At 45.6% G+C, this 22,161-nt stretch overlaps 1 protein-coding gene across 1 annotated transcript in view; it reads left to right on the top strand.

Annotated features, from left to right (window-relative positions):
* Positions 1 to 10,342: 10,342 nt before the first annotated feature.
* Positions 10,343 to 22,161, top strand: part of WDTC1 (WD and tetratricopeptide repeats 1) — a 41,233-nt gene continuing 29,414 nt past the window's right edge. The window contains exons 1-2 of the mRNA XM_015411653.1: positions 10,343 to 10,614; positions 20,493 to 20,642. Coding sequence (XP_015267139.1) covers positions 20,520 to 20,642 — 123 coding nt within the window. The 5' untranslated portion in view covers positions 10,343 to 10,614; positions 20,493 to 20,519. The remainder of the gene's footprint in view (positions 10,615 to 20,492; positions 20,643 to 22,161) is intronic.

Below are 22,161 nucleotides of genomic sequence, written 5' to 3'. Positions count from 1 at the left end.
AAGAGGGAAAGAAAGAGGGAGAGAAGGAAAGAAGGAGGGAAAGGGAAAGAAGGAGAGGAGGAGAGGAGGAGGGAAGGAGGGAAGGAAGGAAGGAAGGAAGGAAGGAAGGAAGGAAGGAAGGAAGGAAGGAAGGAAGGAAGGAAGGAAGGAAAAAGAGACTTCTTGCTCCTCGTGGCCTGGAGCTGCTGGGAACAGGGGGTGGGGCTTGTTGCATGTGCCCGCCCCCTGGGCTCTTTACTGCTAGAGCTCCGCTCCTGTGTGCTCCTGCAGGAAATGACCCCTGGGTTTTGTCACCTTTGCCAGAGGATGACACTACTGGAAATAAGTCAAGATCACACTAGGATATCTGTGTTCATACACTATGTAAAAACAGAGTTCAGATGCTGTTTCTAGACAAAGGTGTGAAAATGTGGCCCTGCCATGGCGGCAGCAGCAAGTGCCAGGGGAGAAATTCCCTGAGGCTTCTCTTTTTTTAGCTGGTGAGCTGGAGCCAGTTTGGTGCAGTGGTTAAGTGTGCGGACTCTAATCTGGGAGAACCGAGTTTGATTCCCCACTCCTCCACTTGCACCTGCTGATGTGACCTTGGGTCAGTCACAAGCTCTGGCACAGCTGTCCTTGAAAAAGAGCAGTTTGTGTCAGAGTTCTCTCAGCCCCACCCACCTCACAGGGTGTCTGTTGTGGGGAGGGGAAGGGAAAGGAGTTTGTAAGCCGCTCTGAGACACCTTTGGGTTGTGAAGGGCGGGGTATAAATCCAATCTCTTCTCTCTCTTCTTCTTCTTAATGCAAGATTAGGGCCTAATAATAATCAGTTGGGCAATTTGTTCAGTTGGGGAGATGAGGACCACACACCTCTCCCATTCTTAGATTCTGGACATTCTAAAGATCCAGTTATAAACCAGACTGGACGCCATCTGGTGTACTTTTGTGTGGAATTCAATCTATATATAATGAATGGGTCCCCTCAGGGGTCATTTCCTGCAGGAGCGCACAGGAGCGGAGCTCTGGCAGTAAAGAGCCCAGGGGGTGGGCACATGCAACAAGCCCCACCCCCTACTCCCAGCAGCCCTCAGTCAGAGCAAGAAGCAGCTGGGTAAGTTGCAGAGCTCCCCCCGGCCCCCGGTCCAAGACAGTCCAGTGGCACCTTTAAGACCAAGTTTTATTCAGGTACAAGCTCTTCCTCCTCTGAAAGGACAGATCTGCAGGTCCCCCCCCCTCCAATAGCTAGCGATCCAAAACAGTCCAGTGGAGCCTGCACTGTGGGTATTGCCTTCTGACACACTTCCAGTGATGGCAGGGGTGTGTGGCATATGCAAATAAGTTATGCTAATGAGCAGGGGTCTTGTTGTAGAAAAAGAGCTGCCGGAGCTCATTAGCATAACTCATTAGCATAACTTATTTGCATATGCCACGCCCCCTGACATCACCGGAAGTGACAGAAGGCCACACCCCCTGACATCACCGGAAGTGTGTCAGAAGGCCCGGCTACTTACCCTCCTGCTTCATCCTCATTCCCAAACGGAATGAGGATCGAAGCAGAGGGCGGGGTAAAGAAGGGGCGGGGCTTCACCACGTGACCGCCCCGCCCCCTAGAGGTTTTCTTCCGGAGCTCCGTACCTGAGAGCTCCCCCCCGACTAGAGCCCTGCTAATGAGTTATACTAATGAGCTCTTTTTCTACGAAATGACCCCTGGTCCCCTGAATATGATCCACATGGCCAATACATCTCCCCTCGTGGTTGATTAGTGTTGTTGACTACATGATTACCTCAGCAGACTTGAGAGACCATGTCACTAAGTTTATGATTGGCAATTGAACAGAAAGTGACCATTCTCCTATGTTGTTGACTTTTAGGATGAGCTGTGTTCCAGATAGGTCTCCCCTGTTCAGTGTTAAAAACACTGGTTGTGCTATATATAAGAGAATAAAATGGACCTCAACCCTCTTGACACAGATCCAACAATGGATGCATAGCAATATTGGGATGCAATTAAACCAAAAGCTATCTTGCACGAAATCACTAACAGAGGCTCTCTTAGTTGATAATTCTATTGTTGATGAACTCAGTGATTTTGCCCAACCATTTGGCTGTAAGTATGTGAAAAGCTCAGCTAACTCTTGGTTTGATGCAGAATGCCACCCAGCTAAAAATAGATTGCACCAATTTTTTTTGGCAGATGAGTACTGGCACTTTACCTTGGATCCCTTCTGTATATTGCAAAATGAGGAGGGAATGTCAACTGCTGCTAGCCCAAAAGAAACATACCTTTGCCATGGAGAAATAGACCCAGCTTTTTCACGCAACCAAAAGTAATAACAACAACTTTTTCTGGTCCTTGGTCACGGGCTTTAAACGTCAGTTGGGAGTCTTTAATGTTAGTTTAATTCCCCCTCAGAAATGGATCACTTACTATACTAACCTGCTTAATAATCCTTTTGTAGCTGATCCGAGTTCTTTGCTACCCTTAGATATGCCAGAGTGGCCTCCTGGCTTGAATGAGGAAATATATGAGCACATCTCTAGCCTTAAATCTGGTAAAGCCCCAGGCCCCGATGGCCTATCTGCTGAGCTCATGAAGACCAATATTGAATGGTGGTCTCATTCTCTTGCACGCCTTTTTACATTAATTGATAAATTTGGTACTTTACCAGAATCATGGTTAAATTCTATAATGATTCCAATTTTCAAAAAAGGTGATCCTAACAACCTAGAGAACTATAGACCCATTAGTCTCCTGTCTATTATAGGAAAAATTTATGCCAAATATCTTCTTAAGAAATTATCTGAATGGATGACTTCTCATAATTTACCAGGAAGATAGCAAACTGGATTTGTAACAAACCACTCTACTTTAGATCACTGTGTAGTATTATCTTTTTTAGCTGAAAAATATCTCTGGCACCTTAGAGGCAAGCTATATGTTGCTTTTATTGATCTTCATAGAGCCTTTGACTCAGTAGATAGACAGATTCTGTGGGGGAAATTACACAAATCGGATCTTGACTAACACCTTCTGTTTTTGTTGCATAAACTTCATCTCTCTAATACTTGTCAGGTTAGACTTGATAACAGAGGCTCCTTAACACAAAAAATTCCTGTGACCAAGGGTGTAAAGAAGGGTTGCGTCCTAGCTCCCTCCCTATTTAATTTGTTCCTTTCAGATCTCCCCTCCCATTTGGCTAAAATTGACAGACACGCTCCCAAATTAAACTCAGCCCCGGTTCCTATCTTATTATATGCGGATGATGCAGCAGTTCTTTCCTTTATGAAACTAGGATGAAAGTGCTCCCTATCAGCAATTATTTCATTTTGTAACCAGAACTCCTTATTTATTAATTTTGATAAGACTGAAGTTTTGGTATTTTCTAAATCATGGAGGCATTCTGTCTGGAAAATCGATGGAAGAGAAATCGAACAAGTTAAATCTTTCAGATATCTGAGTATTCTCCTTCATTATAATTTAAAATGATCCATGCATTGGGAACACTCTCTTAGCTTGGCCAAGAACAAGATGGCTGCTATAACTCATTTTCACTATCAAAAAGGCAACCAATTTGTCTACCCTACAGGTTTTCTGGGCTACAGTGGTTCCCCAGTTGCTGTATGGGGTTCCCGTGTGGATTCAGGATCTTAATAAAAAGGTTAAATGAATTAATGCAATCTTTCTGCACCGCATCCTTGGCATTCCCAACTCGGTTAGTTATTTTACCTTGTGTGCTGAGCTGGGTCTCTATACCATTGAATCTAGAGCCTGGATTGCTGCTATCAAATACTGGTTACACCTTTACTTTCAACCTCTTCCAAATAGTCTTATTGCTTTTTTAATTGCTGACCCATATGGTTCTAAATGGTCCCAATCAATAAGAGAGAAAATTAATTCTTTAGGTATTGATTTAGACTCCCTGGTTAACTCCAATGAAACCTACATATTCCAAATAATTCAAAGGAGAATTCAGGATATTGACTTACAATTAATAAAAGCTGGAGCAGAGGGGACTTGTTCCCCCCCCCCAATTTCCTGGGTCTTGCTTTCCCGCAAAATTCTGTGGCCCAGTATTTTTCAAGCTTAATAAACCCCTCTCAACACAGAGCATTTATGCTGGCCAGATTCAATATATTTCTCGCAGCTGTGGTCACAGGGAGATACAAGGGTATCCCCTATGAGGCAAGATTCTGCAGATGCCTCTGCAAAGAACCTGACTCTGTTCAGCATATCCTTTTAAACTGCCCGCTGTTTACCCAGCTACGTTCACACCTGATTAGTCCCCTCCTCCAACTCTCTAGAGGTATTGAATTCTTGCTAGCAGACAAAAACCATGAAGTTACTGAGCTGGTGGCAGAGTTCTTGGCAAATGTACTCAAGGGCCAAGAAAAAGAGGAAAGAAAGGAGGGAAGAGGAAGAGGTAAGGAAATGGTGAGTGAGCAAGAGAGATAAGGTGTGTCTATCCTCTTCGGATAGTTAAGCTTCTTATTGTAACTGTTTTCAGTACTGCATTATTAGAGATTACTGTTCCGAATTTTTATCTTTACTATATACAATGTTACAAACTCCGATTGTTTCCTTTTGTTGACATATGAGTTGATTTGTACTGCTATTCTTTTTATAGAGTTATTGCTATGCCAATAAAGGTTACTGGAATTAGAAGTGCCAGGGGAGGAGTGTGCTCCCCTATTCTCACACCACTTGCTACTGCTGCCACCCCAACCCCTACTCCTTCCCCTCCCATTGCACCTATGCAAAAGTGCAGACACAGTGGCAATTCTGATGGGAGCTGGCCACCCCTTTTCCTCACCAAGTTGTACTGTATCACTGAAGCACAGCTTGGTAGAGAAATGGAACAAAGCCCCTGTTAGGTCTGCTGACCGCCGCCAGGTGACAGCGACATGTGCTGGAGCTTAGTTGTAGAGAACAATAGGGACTAGGCTCCTGGAGTCTCCATTAGGGAACCAATAGGAACATTGGCGAGAAATTCAAACCCACCAATAGGATCTAGGGGTGTCCCCTAGGTACTGCATATAGTTGGCCATCTGGCCGGTTGTGAGTTGTTCTTGTTGTGTCCAGTAAACTATGCTCGCATTACACCATTTCTGTGATCTTTAATGCGTCGAACCCACTACACAACAGTCCCTTAAAGGGTCCTTATGAAGCGGTATTACATTTGTTGGTGTTGGGTTGTTGTTGTTTTTTGCAAAGGAACAGTTCTGTTGCTCCACAAACAGCTGCTACCCTGCCAGTTTATTTTGTCTTCACTTGATGAAGAGCAAATCACTCAAAACTCATTGGGATCTACAAACTGGAATAAATTTATTGTCTGCACCTGAATGCATGTAGAACTGCAGTGTATGTTTCAAGAGAGATTACACAGGGAAATACAAAGACTTTGCAACATGTGAATTGGCCCTAATTCTCAGAGGCTGTTGCCCCCCTTATTTGGTGGTGGTGCCCAACAGAGTGCAGGAATGTAGCCTTTCAACCTAAATCCTAAACACATTGACTAGGGAATAAGACCCACTGAACACATTAGGACTGAGTAGAAGAGGGAGAGAACAGTGTAAACTGCTTTGGGCCTCCATTGGGGAGAAAGCCGTGGTATAAATGAAGTAAATAAACAAAGTTGCTTAGAACCTCTCTATAGAGTATCAGGCTATTGAGTCAATCTATCTCATATTGGATCTTCTTCTTTTCCTATTACCTTAAACTTTCCCTAACATTATTGTCTTTTCCACGGAGTCTGGTCTTCTCATGATATGACCAAGGTATGATAGCCTCGGTTTTGTTGTTTTAACTTCTAGGAAGAGTTCAGGGTTCATTTGATCTAGAACTAGTGTTGCCAACTCCAGGTAGGAAAATTCCTGGAGATCTTGGGGGTGGGGCCTGAGCAGAGTATGATTGGGGGAGGGGCGGGACCTCAGCAGGGTATAATGCCATAGATTCCATCCTCCCAAGTAGCCATTTTCTCCAGGGCAACTGAGCTCTGTTAAGTCTGGAGGTCAGTTGTAATTCCAGATCTTCAGGCCCCACCTGGAGGTAGGCAACCTTATGGGCCACCTTTTTGTCTTTTTGGTGGTTCATGGTATCTGTAAAACTCTCCTCCAACACATTTCAAATGAATCAATTTTCTTCATGTCAGCTTTCTTCATTGTTCAATTTTCACATCCATACATGGTAATGGGGAATACCATAGCAGATATTATCTTGATCTTGGTCTTCAGCAACTCCTTACACTTAAGGATCTTTTTTAGTTCCTTCATGCCTGCCCTTCCAAGTCTCAATCTCCTTCCAGTTTCTTAACTTCCAAGTTAATACATGATTTGACTATGATGGTGTTCTACTACTTAATGCATTTGTGTGGCTCTTTCAATGTTCCGTATAGTTCTGTAGCCATTGGTTTTTAATAGTTTAATTTTTAGTGATTCCTATGCTGCTTTATGTTTTTATCATATTTTCATTAGCAAGCTGCCTTAAGCAGGTTCCCTAGAGAGAAGGCATATAAACAGGCAAGCCTCAGGATGAAATCCTGTTATGTATTAAGCTCACAGTGCACCAGAGAACTGACCTAAGTGCAATAGCGAACACCTAAACAATAGACTACTAGGATCCTCAAAGGGACCTATTGAACGGGAGTTATCTTGTAAATAGCCTATCACCGGGAGTGTCTGTCTGTTGGGTGTGGTGTTTTGCACGCATTTAAGCAGGGCTCCAGTCCTGCTAGAGTTGTCTTAGAGTTTAGCTAAAATCACTAATAAACTATGAGCTGATCACTCAACGCGTCTGAGTTCCGAGTGCAGTACCGGCACTTCGACGGACCTTTGGACTTGATAGTAGTGAGAGGCAGTCGCACGAGCCTCGTCGGACTTTCATGGTTTGCGGCACTGGGGTTCTGCGTTACGGGGGTCCACCACGTGGCCGCTAAAGACTTTCAGAAGGTGTGCAACGAGTTCCCCGCAGTGTTTGATGGGACGCTCGGTCGCTACACCAGACCTCCCATCTCCTTACAACTCAACCCGAAGGTGCGGCCCATAAGAGGGCCAGACATATCCCATTCGCCCTAAAGCCAAAAGTTGACGAGGAGCTGGATAGACTGGTGGCCCAAGGGGTCTTGGAGCCGGTCCTACATGCCCTACGGGAAACCCCTATAGTAACCCCAGTAAAGCCCAATGGAGACGTCTGCATCTGCGCAGACTACAAGTGCACTATTAACAAGGCCCTCGAGGACCACGCTTATCCAGTCCCCGTGGTCAGCCACGTCCTGGCGTCCTTGGTGGGTGCGAAGATCTTCAGCAAGCTGGATTTAGCCCAGGCCTACCAGCAGCTCCCAGTTGATGATGCGATTGCAGAGGCCCAGACGATTGTGATGCACAGGGGTGCATCGGCTACAATTTGGGGTCAGTGTAGCCCTGGGAATTTTCCAAAACCTAATGGACTCTCTCCTTAAAGGAATTCCTGGGGTTCAGCCCTTCTTTGACGATGTTTTGATCACCGCACCCATGGAGGAGTTTGCCGAAAGACTACGCACTGTCCTCCAGCGATTCCATGCAGCCGGGCTCAAGGTAAAGCTAGAAAAGTGCCTCCTGGGAGTTCCACGGGTCGAGTTCCTGGGCTTCTCTGTCGATGCGCAGGGCATCCATCTGGCTCCGGACAAGGTCCGCACCATCATTAACGCACCAGTGCCCATGTCCAAACCAGAGCTCCAGGCCTTTTTAGGACTGTTGAACCTTTACCACTCCTTCCTGCCCCATAAGGCCGCGGTCACGGAGCCTCTGCACCGGCTCCTCAACAAAAAAGCCCCCCGGATCTGAGGCCAGAAGCAAGCCGCGTTCCGGGCCGTCAAAGAACTGCTCACTTCTAACACCGTCCTCACTCACTTCAACGAAATGCTTCTGGTCATCTTCACCTGCTATGAGTCCCCGTACGGGGCAGGAACTCTCCTCGGTCACCAGCTCCCAGATGGCAGGGAAGTCCCTATTCTCGCACCTTGTCTTCAGCCGAGCACAACTACGTGCAGATTGACAAAGAGGCGCTGGCGATTGTGGCGGGAGTCAAGAAATCCCATGACTACCTCTATGGGAGGCCCTTCACCATCGTGACCGACCACGAACCACTGCTGGGCATGCTGGCCCCAGATCGCCAAACGCCGCAGATGCTGTCTTCCAGGGTGCTACGCTGGTCCATCATCCTGGCTGGCTACCAGTATTTGCTCATGCATCACCCGGGGAAGGTGATGGGTCACGCCAACGCCCTCAGCCGCCTACCGCTGCCCTCCACTGACCTGGACCCGACTCCAGCGCATCAGATCCTGCTCCTCGAGGACCTGCCTGACCATCCTCTTCAGGTTTCCGACGTGTCCCATCACACTGCCAGGGACCATGTCCTCTCCCATGTTTTGGACTGGGTGGGGAGGGGATGGCCCACCAGCCGGGTGGGCTCGGAGTTCACTGCATTCTCCTCCCGCCGGGATGAACTGTCGGCACACAAGGGCTGCCTGCTGTGGGGAAACCGGGTGGTGGTACCAACACCGTTGTGCCAACAAATACTAGCGGCACTTCACGAAATGCACCCGGGGATCGTGCGGATGAAGGCGGTGGCACACAGCTACGTATGGTGGCCCAGCATGGACAGTGAGATCGAGGACTGTGTTAGGCGCTGCCAGACATGCCAGGAAACCCAATCAGAACCCGGAGCAAACGGCCACGGGTTGCCCTGAAGTCGCGCCAACACCACCACATTCCATCGACACCTCGGCTGCGCCTGTGGCCTCCGATCCTGAGACCCCAGTTCCGCAGATGGAGCTGCGCCGTTCGAACCGCGAACGGCGCTGACCAGCCTACTTAAGAGACTTTGTCTGTTAAGGTGCTTTTGAACCTTGGGGGGAGAGGTGTTATGTATTAAGCTCAAAGTGCACCAGAGAACTGACCTAGCTTGAACACCTGAAAAGTATGCAGACGGAGAGAGATTCCAGCTAAGCATACCTTTATTTAGTCAGGAACAAAGACGAAGGGACCAGCTCGCAGGCTGGTTTATGTACGTTCAGAAAACCCGCCACCAAGTACACCTAAACACACCCCCTACTCCCGATAGGCTATTTACAGTAACCGGGTGACCATTGGTCTCACGGCTGAGAAGCTGGCCCACCGATAGGGCCGGCTAGGATCCTACGGACCCATTGTCTTTGGACATGAAGCTATTGAAGAATTGTGTCTGGCCAGCCCGGGCAAGTCCGGGCATGTCAGGCTGAATACATTACAACACCTAAACAATAGACTACTAGGATCCTGAAAGGGACCTATTGAAAGGGAGTTATCTTGTAAATAACCTATGGGGGGGTGTTGGGTGTGGTGTTTTGCAGGCTTTTATGCAGGGCTCAGATCCTGCTAGAGTTGTCTTACAGTTTAGCTGAAATCACTAATAAACTATGAGCTGATCACTCAACGTGTCTGAAAAGTACGCAGATGGACAAGTGATTTCAGCTTAACGTACTTTATTAGATCAGGAACAAGACAAAGTAACCAGCTCGCAGGCTGGTTTATATGTGCAACAACCCCGCGCCCCAAACACACCCAAACACAAGTGATTGGCTATTTACAGTGGCTGACAGTTCCATAGGCTCTCGGTCGGGAGCCTAGCCTGCCGATAGGTGCCGGCTAGGATCCGCTTGTCCCATTGTTACTGAGAGCGAAGCTCGGCCACTTCGCATGACCGCGTGGTGAAATGGCCACGCATGCGGTCTGAGATGGATACATTACAGTATCTGAACCCAGTACATTTCAAATCTTATACACACTCACCTAGGAGTAACCATTAATGAAGGGCGTGGTGCTTACTTTTGAGTATTAATTTGTAGCAGCAAAATAAAACAGGGTTCCAATAACTCTTTAAAAACGATTACATTTATTTCAGTACAGTCTTTCTCTTCTGTTTTGTCAGTGTAACTCCTGCTTTATTTTACTTCCGAGCACACCTTAAAAAGACCCAAAGTAATGTTGTGCCCCTTCAAGTTTACAAAGCCACTTCCCACCAAGCTGGAAGATTCTCTCTTCGCTATTAACAACGGCCTAGCCCACCACTTTATAAACTTCAGTTCCCAGAATCCCCCGCAGGCACCGTCCTTTTGACGTCCTCCAGTTCGCAGATTGGCCCGAACCGCCACCTCCGCCTCCCGTTCCTCAGTTTGCCGCGTCCCTTTGGCCACGGTGGCCGTCACTCCATGCCGGGCCAATGAGACGTTGAACGTCAAGGGAGGAAGTGCTATTCTCGAAGGGCCTTTGCGCCATTCGTGCGGCGTAAAGAGCGGCAAGAGGCTAAGGAGTTGGTGGCGCAGATAGCGTGGCGCAGGCGCGTTGGGGGTGGAGAAACGGTGGACGAAAAAGAGGAGGGGAAGAGGAGGTGTTTGCTGAGCTCCAGACAGCTGGCGGGGTAAACAGAGGAGGGGGCCGGGGAGGGCGAAGGTCCCAGCCAAGCCTGGGCTGCGAAGCCTGGTGAGCGGCTCCCGCTGTCTCCTAGCCACCCAGCCTCCCCGACGGGCCCTGCCGCGGCGCAGGGCTCGGTTCGCCCCCCTGCATGGAAGTTCAAGCGCTCCGTCCACTGGCTGTTGCGCCTGCCCTGAGGAGGCCTGACAGGTAAGCACGGGGTTCTCCCGGAATTGCAACTCGTCTCCAGACTACGTAAATGTGTTTCCCGGGAGGAAATGGCAGCTTTGGAGGCTAGACTTGTACGGCATCGCATCCTGCTGAGTTCCCTCACCTCCCCAAACTTCACCCCCACCCCTCCCCGCCGCAATGCCCTCCCTAAACTCCGGGAGTGTTCCGGAGTTGGCAACCTAGGTAAGAACTATTTCTTGCCCACCTGCCTGAGGGCACGCGAGAGACCCCCTTGCCCTGTCCTTGCACTGCGTCTGAGGGGGGGGGGCAGATTCCCTGGAGGAGTGCTTAACAGAGAATAGTTATTCCACTGCCTTGTTTTTCCCTTGCACCAGGCCAGTTGCGATCACTTGACTTTTCCCATCTAGATTTCCAGTGGCTTCTCTCTCCCCACCCCCTTCCCCTGGCCAGATCCCTTTTGAGGCATCTGGGTTTTTTTCTGAGTAAGTAATGGGTTAAATGGAGGGGAAATATCTAGGATTAGTTAAGATAAGAATAGTTATTTCACTGCTTGTTGTCATCCTTTAAGAGGTAACTTGACTTTCTCTTACTCATCATGTGAGAGGTGTTTCATCTGGTGGCACAAGACCTCCCTTTCTCTAAAGTGATCTCTCCTGATGTGTGGTCTAGCAAGTAGTGGGTTAAAGGCAGGGCAAATGGGATCACTTAATATGGAATGAATACTTCCTTGCCTTCTTCCTGTCCTGGTTCTTTAAGGGCTAACATAATTGTTATTTTGTTTACAGTATAAACCACCTTGAGTTCCACAAGGCAGAGAGGTGGCTGGTAAAGTTTTAAATAGATAGATAAATGTCTTGACTTTTATTTATTTATTTTATTTATTATTTCGATTTATCTCCCACCTTGCCACAGAGCTGGCTCAAGGAGGCTAACAACATTAAAACATTAAAAAAATAAATACATTAAAATACAGAGTAAATGCAAACAGCCATTACAGAGTAAATGCAAACAGCCATTAACTGTGCCAATGATGATGTTGATGATAATAATGATGGCGGCATACAATATACAGACAACGGCATTAACCAATCAGTGTTTCGTACAGGCCGAGATGTGTTCCAGCGGCTCATACTGCATTCCAAAGAGAGTGGTTCCACTTCTTCCTCCCAAGGTCTGGTCTCTTCTGATGTGTGGTCTACTGCTTTCTAGCAAGTAGGGGGTTCAGGGCAGGGCAAATAGGATCACTTAATATGAATAGTTATTTCACTGACTTCCTCTTCTGGTCCTTTTGAGCTAACTTGACTTTCTATCCTCCTTTGTAAGAGAGAGGTGCTCCATCAAAGAGCATATGAGACCTCTCCTTCCCCACATGGCTAGCTCCATTTTTGAAATATGCACTCTACTCCTTTCTAGCAGACATTGAGTTCAGGGCAGATGCCTAGGATCATTTATTGCAGGGGATAGTTCTTTCATCCAGTGGTGTGACTTGCAAAAGGTGATGCTGGGATGAATCTTGTTAGTCTTTAAGGTGTCACATTGGCCTCCATTTTAATTTTGCTGTTACAGAATAGTGTGGCTACTCCTCTGGAGTTAAAAACACAGAGGTAGTTACTCCACTGCCTTCTCCTTTTGCCCCAGTCAGTCAATCTTTATTATGGCCCAGAGGCTATTCAACAAGCAGGGGAAAAACAGTAGAAAAACAATACTATAAGGTTAATTATCTACATAGAATCTCAGCAGGCATTTTTCCTCCTAACATACCTAACACATTAAGGGTTAGAATCTTAGTACATTACATAACAGATGTTATCTGGGTCTGTATTTTCCTTGCAGAGAACAGAAACTCTGCCATTCATTGGTTAGCCCTTGACAATAAGATTTTATTTATTTAGTTCTTTCAAAGTAGCTCACATCATTCTCCTCCTCAGGGGAGTAGCCAGGAAATTTTGGTAGGTGTGGCATGGGGAAATCTGGGGGGGGGGGCACCCTGGCAGCTCCAGCTCCTCTGGAGCCTCTAGTCCTTCTCTAGCCCTTTTGATTGGAGAGAGTCAATTCCGGGCTGCTTTTTTGTGTAAACGGGGTGTGTGGGGGGCGGAATAATCTCCGACTCACTCTGAGCATTTTGCAATTTTATTTCAATTTTGTTTTATTTTGTATTTTTAAAAACCTATTTATTTTTCGGCCCAGAAAAAAGAGGAGAGTGACGCTTTCCTGACTGTACCTGCAGTCGTGTTAGAAACCCCATGCGCATCTTACATTTTTTAAATATGTTTTTTTAATTCCTTGAAACTTTTTGTCAGAGGGGGGCGGCACTCTTCTGTGTGGGGCATTGCCTCCCAAATGCCACCTGTGGCTACAGGCCTGCCTCTCCTCCATTTTTCACAATAACCCTTTGAGGTAGGTTAGACTGAAGGAATATGACTAGCCCAAATTTGTCTAGCAAGCTTCCATGGCACGAGTGAGAATTTGAACCTGGGTCTTCCAGATACTAGTCCAACACTTAACCACTACACCACTGGGTTCTGAGCAGATGCTTAGGATCACTTAACACGGGGTAACTATTCCCCTAGCTGGTCACTGGGTTTTCTCAGTTCAAGAGAGATGTTTTCTTCAGTGACGCATGAGATGCCCCCTTCTCTTTTGCCCCATAACCTGATACCTTTCAAGGTGTCATTGCCTCCTTCCTATCAGAAACAGTGTAAGAGCATCAGGGATAGTTTAGTTAATCCCCATCCCATAGTTCCCCCTTTCTCTCAAACACACTTTTAGCATTGTAAAGGGTGGGTGGCATATTTCAAAATTCAACATTTGTACTTATGGTTGGAAAAGAATAGTGCCAAGTGGAGCATATATAACCCTGTGTAATTTATTATTAAGCTACTCTGAACCTGATGTCTGCTAGGAATGTACAGGAGACCTCAGAAGATATCTGGCCCGGGGTGGTGGTGGGGAGTTACTGGCCTCTGTTTGTTGCTAATAATCCCTGCCCATGTCACTTCTTTTTAATTGCTTTCCCAATTCTTCTCCTTACCAATTTGCTGGGTTTGCCTCCTCTTCCATTAAGAAAGTGTACTTCTCAACTTTGTAACATTTCCTCTTTACTTCTGCAGTGGTTTTAAGGTGCTTTGTAGTCTGTATCTGGACAGTTACAGATTCTGGGTTCTTACTATTTCAGTCTTACAGTTTAGGAAATGAAATGGAGAAGGAGTATCTTTCACAGGACCTCTTGGTGTATTTGAAGTTTATGTTTGCTGCTGGCCTCTAATTTTGGCAACAGTTTTTCTTTGCTGTCTTTGTCCCTGGTCTGTGACCAACGATCCCTGTGTGCCCAGTCTTGCCTTCCTACATTGATTACTAGTATTGCAACTACTTTATTGCATTGTTTTGATCTGGTTTGGTATTAGTTGCTAGCAGGTGACCAGACTGGGTTTAATCTGCCACATAGACACTGGCGTGTTATATGTCTGTTTATTGATGGACTTCATTTTTAGTCCACCTCTCTTGCAGAGACTCAAGGCAAATTACAAAATATAAACACAGTGCAGTTGGACAGTTTAAGTTGACATCCAATGAGCAGCACTATAGAACCAGGATTACAAAACAATGGTGACAAAAACCCCACTTTAACACACGGCATACCATAAACATTGCAGAAAATAGATTACTGAAACAGGAGACAAGGCAACATAATAAACAGTGTCATCAATTACAATCCTACTCCATTTATGAAAGTGCCCACCTTTCTGAACCATTCCATCAAACTTTCTTCGTAAAAATCCCATCCTGAACATATGTTTTGCATTTTCTGCAGAATGATAGACATATGTATTTATCCATGTTGTCGTTGTTGTTCAGTCGCACAGTCGAGTCCGACTCTTCGTGACCCCATGGACGAGATCACCCCAGGCCTTCCGGTCTTCCGCCGTCCTCTGAAGTTTGCTCAATTTAATGTTCGTTGCATCTATGACACTGTCTAACCATCTCATCCTTTGCCGTCCCCGTCTTCTTTGACCTTCAGTCTTTCCCAGCATCAGGGTCTTCTCCAGTGAGTGTTCTCTTCTCATTTGGTGGCCAAAGTATTTGAGCTTCAGTTTCATTATCTGGCCTTCCAAGGAACAGTCAGGGTTGATTTCTTTTAGGATTGACTGATTTGATCTTCTTGCAGTCCAAGGGACTCTCAAGAGTCTTCTCCAGCACCATAGTTCAAAACAATCTATTCTTTGGCGCTCGGCCTTCCTTATAGTCCAACTCTCGCAGCCATACATGACCACTGGGAATACCATTGCTTTGACCATGCGAACATTTGTTGGCAGGGTGATGTCTCTACTTTTTATCATGCTGTTTAGGTTCACCATTGCTTTCCTCCCAAGGAGCAGGCGTCTTTTAATTTCATGGCTGCTGTCACAGTCTGCGGTGATCTGGGATCCCAGGAACGTGAAGTCTGTCACTACTTCCACGACTTCCCCTTCTATTTGCCAAGGAGTGATGGGGCCGGATGCCATGATCTTAGTTTTTTTGATGTTGAGCTTCAAGCCCACTTTTGCGCTCTCCTCTTTTACTCTGAGCAAGAGGCTCTTTAGATCCTCTTCACTTTCAGCCATTAGAGTGGTATCATCTGCATATCTGAGGTTGTTGATCTTTTCCCCAGCAATCTTAATTCCCGCTTGTGATTCATCCAGGCCAGCATTTCGCATGATGTACTCTGCATATATATTAAATAAGCAAGGTGACAGTATACATCCTTGTCGTACTCCTTTTCCTATGCTGAACCAATCAGTTGTTCCGTATCCGGTTCTAACTGTCGCTTCTTGGCCCTTATACAGGTTTCTCAAGAGACATGTGAGGTGGTCTGGTACTCCCATCTCTTTAAGGACCTGCCATAGTTTGTTGTGATCCACACAGTCAAAGGCTTTAGCATAGTCAATGAAGCAGAAGTAGATATTTTTCTGGTACTCTCTTGCTTTCTCCATAATCCAGCGAATGTTGGCAATATGATCTCTCGTTCCTCTACCTCTTCGAAACCCAGCTTGTACTTCTGGTAGTTCTCTATCCACGTACTGTTGAAGCCTAGCTTGTAGGATCTTGAGCATGACCTTGCTAGCGTGTGATATGAGTGCAATTGTGCGATAGTTTGAACATTCCTTGGCATTGCCCTTCTTTGGGATTGGAATGTATACTGATCTTTTCCAATCCTGTGGCCACTGTTGCGTTTTCCAAATTTGCTGGCAAATGGAGTGCAGAACTTTAACAGCATCCTCTTCTAAGACTTTGAATAGCTCAGCTGGGATACCATCACCTCCACTAGCTTTGTTGTTAGTAATGCTTTCTAAGGCCCATTTAACTTCACATTCCAGGATGTCTGGCTCGAGGTCAGTGATTATACCGTCGTGGTTGTCAAGGACATCGAGGTCTTTCTTGTATAGTTCTTCTGTGTATTCTTGCCATCTTTTCCTAATCTCTTCTGCTTCTGTTAGGTCCCTACCGTTTTTGTCCTTTATCATGGCCAGCTTTGCATGGAACGCTCCCTTGATTTCTCCAATTTTCTTGAAGAGATCTCTAGTCCTTCCCATTCTATTGTTTTCTTCTATTACTTTGCACTGTTCATTCAGGAAGGCCTCCTTATCTCTCCTTGCTGTTCTCTGGAAATCTGCGTTCAGTTGGGTAAATCTTTCCTTTTCGCCTTTGCCTTTCGCTTTCCTTCTTTCCTCTGCTATTTGTAAAGCCTCATCAGAAAGCCATTTTGCTTTCTTGCATTTCTTTTTCTTTGGGATGGTGGTGATTGCTGCCTCCTGTACAATGTCACGAACCTCCGTCCATAGTTCTTCAGGCACTCTATCTATCAAATCCAGACCCTTGAATCTATTCTTCACCTCTACTGTATATTCATCAGGGATGTGATCTAGGTCAAACCTGAATGGCCTCATGGTTTTCCCGATTTTCTTCAGTTTAAGTCTGAATTTTGCAATGAATAGTTCATGATCTGAGCCACAGTCAGCTCCAGGTCTTGTTTTTACTGATTGGCTAGAGCCTCTCCATCTTTGACTGCAAATTATATAGTCAATCTGATTTCGGTGTTGCCCATCTGGTGATGTCCATGTGCAGAGTTGCCTCTTAAGTTGTTGGAAAAGGATGTTCGCTATGACCAGTGTGTTCTCTTGACAAAACTCTATTAACCTTTGCCCTGCTTCATTTTGCTTTCCAAGGCCAAACTTGTCTGTTATTCCGGTTACCTTTTGACTTCCTACTTTAGCATCCCAGTCCCCTATGATGAGGAGGACATCATTTTTTGGTGTTAGTTCTATGAGGTGTTGTAGGTCTTTATAGAACTGGTCCACTTCAGCCTCTTCTGCCTCAGTAGTTGGGGCATAGACTTGGATTACTGTGATGTTGAATGGTTTGCCTTGGAATCGGACCAAAATCATTCTGTCATTTTTGAGATTGTATCCCAGTACTGACTTTTGCACTCTTTTGTTGACTATAAAGGCCACACCATTTTTTCTACGAGATTCCTGGCCACAGTAGTAGATATAATGGTCTTCTGAGTTAAATTCGCCCATTCCTGTCCACTTTAGTTCACTGATTCCTAAGATATCGATGTTCAGTCTTGCCATCTCATTTTTGACCACGTCAAGCTTACCTTGATTCATAGATCTTACATTCCAGGTTCCTATGCAGTATCCATGACCTATTACTAAAAAAGGGTTTGTAGTTTTACTTCACCTGTGCATCACTGCTTGCTAGAGAGCATCACAAATGCTGCTAACTTGAAAAGTCAGTGCTAGTTGAATGCATGTTTATTGTGTAGGAACATGGTGTATATCCTAGAAGCGTGGGCTTTTGTATGCAGGGTATGTTGAATTGAGTGTGTGTAATTGGCCAGATTAATGTCATAGACTTGAATTTGCTTCAGTGAGGGCAAAACCTGTGGCAATGTGTTGAATGGCTCAAGGCTGAATCTGTGAATGCTTTTGGGGGCATACCTCTGTACTTGAGTGAATCAAAGGTTGGCAAAGTGATGGTATGCATCTGTGTGCTGTAAGCATGAATCACTTGCATTAGTATGAATGAGCTATGTGAGAAGATCAGTGCGGTTTTTTGCATGCTTGTAGCTGATGTTCATCATGGGAGGCTAATGCTACCATCACCAGATCTCAGAATGCAGCAGGAAGGGGAGGAAAGTGGTCAAAGGTGCTGGGGGAAGAACAGGGTAGTAAACACAGTAGCTGTGTCTTACCCATGCTACCTGTGATCATGTGCAATTTGAGTTTATGCCTGTTTACTCAGAAGTAAGTCCTTCTATGATCAGAGGGTGCTGCTCCCAAAGGTGGTGGTTTTAAAGAGACTACTGAGATACTCACTCTGTGGCTTGTGGAGAACCACAGGTGCAATTACCATCAACAAAAAGAACCACCTTTACTTCCATCCTTGGTAGGAGGCTTGCAGCTTACCTGTTCCTTTGACAGCAGCTGTTTCAGGCTTGGAACCGCTTGCCAGCCACAAGCCCCACTGGCCAAGGGCCTTGCCTGTATTCCTGAAACATGGGGTACTTCCTAAATTGGGGAACGGTGTTTAGAACAGCCACAGGTGGCATGTCAAAGGGCCACCTGTGGCTCCTGGGCTACTGAGTGCATATCACTGAACTAGCAGAATTATTGTGTAACCAACCATCACGCATATACTCAGCTTACATTGGGAAGTTAGCACATGCAGGTTAAAACCACGGAAGTGATGGTGCGAGCCAGCCCCGTTCAGCATTTGCAAACTGAACCTCAGGTGATACAAGTGGAAGAAGTTGGATCTGAAGTCATAATGATTCCTTCCCCTCCGAAGTAGATTATTATGAAGGACAGTGGAATTGTATTGTTTCCATTCCATATCCTGCTATCATCATTGCCTTTTTCTACTGTGAAATTGTCTGGGTTATCAAGACTCCTAGCCTGTCTGCTTCTCCTTTTATTTTGCTCGACAAGTTTGTCTCTTGCTGCATAGATTGCCAACAAGGCACAAAGCTGGGTATCTCTGGGAGATAGATGCCTGCAAAATTCTCCTCAAGCTGTGTCTCCAGTGGGTGGACTCTATGCGGCTTAGTTTTCAGTAGTAGACGAATCCCACTAATTTCCAACACAGAAATTTTACCTGAATTTCCACTTGTTCCTCTTTGGAGGGATGAAGTCCCAGCACGTTCCTCCCTTGTTGTCACTGAAGACATCCTTGAATGACTGATTACCCTATTTTTCTCCCTTGTGGGGACCCAAAGCAGCTTATGTCACTCTCCCCTCTTCCACATTCTCACAATACGCATGTGAGGTGGGTTAGCCTGAGAGATTGTGACCCAATACATTGATGTTTAGAAGCCATGCAAAAAGTAGTCCTTAGGCTTCTGAGCCTTTGCCCGTGTCTCCTGTAATCATGAGAGCTTGCAAATTTGGACTGGTAACTCTTCTTAGATTGGACTGATACGTCTCCCACAGTTCAGCACTGTACTTGCCTGAAAAATGTTGCCTTCTCAGAGTCTCTAAGCAACTTTTATAATTACCTCCATTAACTTTCTCTTGAATGTCCATTCAATAGTTGTGGCTCAGTTAGAGCTTAATTATTAAAAAATGGCAAAATAATCCATCTTTGTAAGTATCAGAATCAAATTTTAGAAACCACCAGTGCAAAATGTACTGCAAGGATCTTGAACTGAACTTGTGTTTCTGGGCAACCAGTACTTGGGACAGACATTGATGTACCTTCTTCATAACATCTTGAAATTGTTTTCTGTAGTAAGGTATCCTGCAGAAACCACAGAATAAGTTTGTTGAAGGCAAGCAGAAAGTGGTTCCCCCCCCCTGCAATGTAGGGGATAAACATATCTCCCTAGGTGTGGGTGAAACTATTGAAAAGGCCTTGCTCTTCACACTAATGTACCTCAACACTGTTTGGGGCTGAAGATGGATCAGAGTCTCACAAGCTGGCTCTGGTAGCTAGGACAGCACAGGAAGTGGCAAAATTTAGTTTCCAGCATTTAGAGCTGGGACTCCGAGAACCAAGGAGTTTCATATTTCAATAAAAAATTTAGCCCACCACCACCACCACACAGTTTCCCCCCCCCCCCGATTTTAATCTTTCCTTAGTTTACTGCTTTGCTAATGTCTTAGGGCTAGTTTGGGTCTAGCCTTGCTTGCCTTCTCCATAGTGACGATTTGAAAATTCAGGGCTGTTGGAAGGTTGGTAGACAAAGCAGAAATACTTTCCCAAATTTTCAGCCAGCTCAAAAGTGCAACGGCCTGATCACTAGATGAATTCTAGCTTTTTGTACAAAACACTAAGACCTCAGTCTTGGGGAAGACTGTAGAATCTTTAATTTATATTGGTATCTGTTGACAGGAGCTTTGACTGTCAAAAGCTTATATGCCCAACATCTGGTTGATCCCTAATGTGTTACTGGACTCTAACCTTAATTTAAATTATGCCTTGGAAACTGCTTGCATGTATTATGGTTTTTTAAAAAAAATCTTACATTTTGTGGCATAGCTACTTGAATAGGAATACACATGTAATGCTGATTGAATTGAATAGCTAATCTTCCTAACCCTGTTCTGTGTCAGCTGCAGCAGAGGAGTTTGTTCATTTTGGAACAGTGGGGGCTGTCTTGGCTAGTGAGACCACTGGACTTCCTTCTTTGTATGACATACGCAGGGCCAGGGATGATGCTTAATTGACTTTCTGTCTGTGTTTGTATTTTAATTGTTTCTGTCCTGCTTTCTCCATCAAAAGTGCTCAAAGTTGTTTAAGATGCTATTGGAAAATATAAACAATCACATAGTAATTTATTTTCTAAGAATCAGCCTGGTCAAATGAATGTGTTTTTATAAATAATTCCCAGCCTTTTCTTCTCTCGTTGTCACCAGGTAATTTCAATGCTGTCTCTATAAGACATGGACTCTACTGGAATGCTCAGATGCACAGCAGCACCTCCACTAGTTTGCTTTCATCGGCCCTGCTGTGAGAAGATGGCAAAAGCAAATATTGCCAGAGACCTCATCCACAGACAGCTCAAGGTGCTTCTTGTCTTGCAAAAAAAAATCTTGGATTGTGCTTGATTGGCTGGGACAGGAGGAGGAAGGTGGCAGTTAAGTCACCAGACCGGACATGTGCAACATGGGGGGGGGGGGGACCCACCACCACCACACTTGAAAATATACCTTCTGTACTGTCTCATGGTTTCTGGTTAGGTGTCATGGCCATACTGAGGCTAGTTGGTTGAAAATGTACTCATGCCTTCATTCTCTTCCTCCCTGCATGATCGCATTCCCTCCTGTGCTCTCTGGTTCATGATAACCATAGACTGCAATAACTATGGGCTGCCCAATTCACAGCAAATGCGGATGTGGGGGGCATGTAGGAGTAACAGTTAACATTCTGGCAGTAAGTAACAGCTTGCTATGACATCCACCTTGGGCTCTAGTAAGTATACTTCTGAGTCATTGCAATACCTTGACACTAAACTGTCCACCCAGAGATCCATCCAGCCTTCAAAGTCCCTTGTCCAAAGGACCTCTGCTTTTAGGATGTCAGCTCCCTTATTCCACATGAGCAGAGGCATGGGCAAAGGGTTCCTCAGCCCCCTTCCTTTGCAGCCGAAGAGCAGCAAGAGTTTTGTCAGGTTTTTGCTCCTCGTTATGTACCATGTGTCTCTTAGAACATAAGAACATAAGAGAAGCCAGTGTTGGATCAGGTCAATGGCCCATCCAGTCCAACAGTCTGTCACACAGTGGCCAAAAATACCAGGTGACATCAGAAGGTCCAGCAGTGGGGCCAGGACACTAGAAGCCCTCCCACTGTTGCCCTCCCCAAGCACCAAGAATACAGAGCATCCCTTGCCCCAGACGGAGAGTTCCTATCTATACCTTGTGGCTAATAGCCACTGATGGACCTCTGCTCCATATGTTTATCGAATCCCCGCTTGAAGCTGTCCATGCTTGTAGCCGCCACCACCTCCTGTGGCAGTGAATTCCATGTGTTAATCACTCTTTGGGTGAAGAAATACTTCCTTTTATCTGTTCTAACCCGACCGCTCAGCAATTTCATGGAGTGCCCACGAGTTCTTGTATTGTGAGAAAGGGAGAAAAGTACTTCTTTCTCTACCTGCTCTATCCCATGCATAATCTTATAAACTGTGATCATGTCACCCCTCAGCCGTCATTTCTCCAAACTAAAGAGCCCCAAGCGTTAACCTTTCTTCATAGGGAAAGTGTTCCAACCCTTTTATCATTCGAGTTGCCCTTTTCTGCACTTTTTCCAATGCTATAATATCCTTTTTGAGGTGTGGTGACCAGAACTGTACACAGTACTCCAAATGAGGTCACACCATTGATTTATACAGGGGCATTATGATACTGGCTAATTTGTTTTCAATTCCCTTCCTAATAATCCCGAGCATAGCATTGGCCTTTTTTATTGCAGTTGCACACTGTCTCGACATTTTCAGTGAGTTATCTACTACGACTCCAAGATCTCTCTCTTGGTCAATGTCTGCCAGTTCAGACCCCTTCAACGTGTGTTTATAGTTAGTATTTT

Source organism: Gekko japonicus, unplaced genomic scaffold (assembly GCF_001447785.1).
Source record: "Gekko japonicus isolate JY-2015 unplaced genomic scaffold, Gekko_japonicus_V1.1 scaffold62, whole genome shotgun sequence".
Classification (NCBI taxonomy): Eukaryota; Metazoa; Chordata; class Lepidosauria; order Squamata; family Gekkonidae; genus Gekko; species Gekko japonicus.
This window is presented reverse-complemented; position numbering and strand designations above follow the sequence as displayed.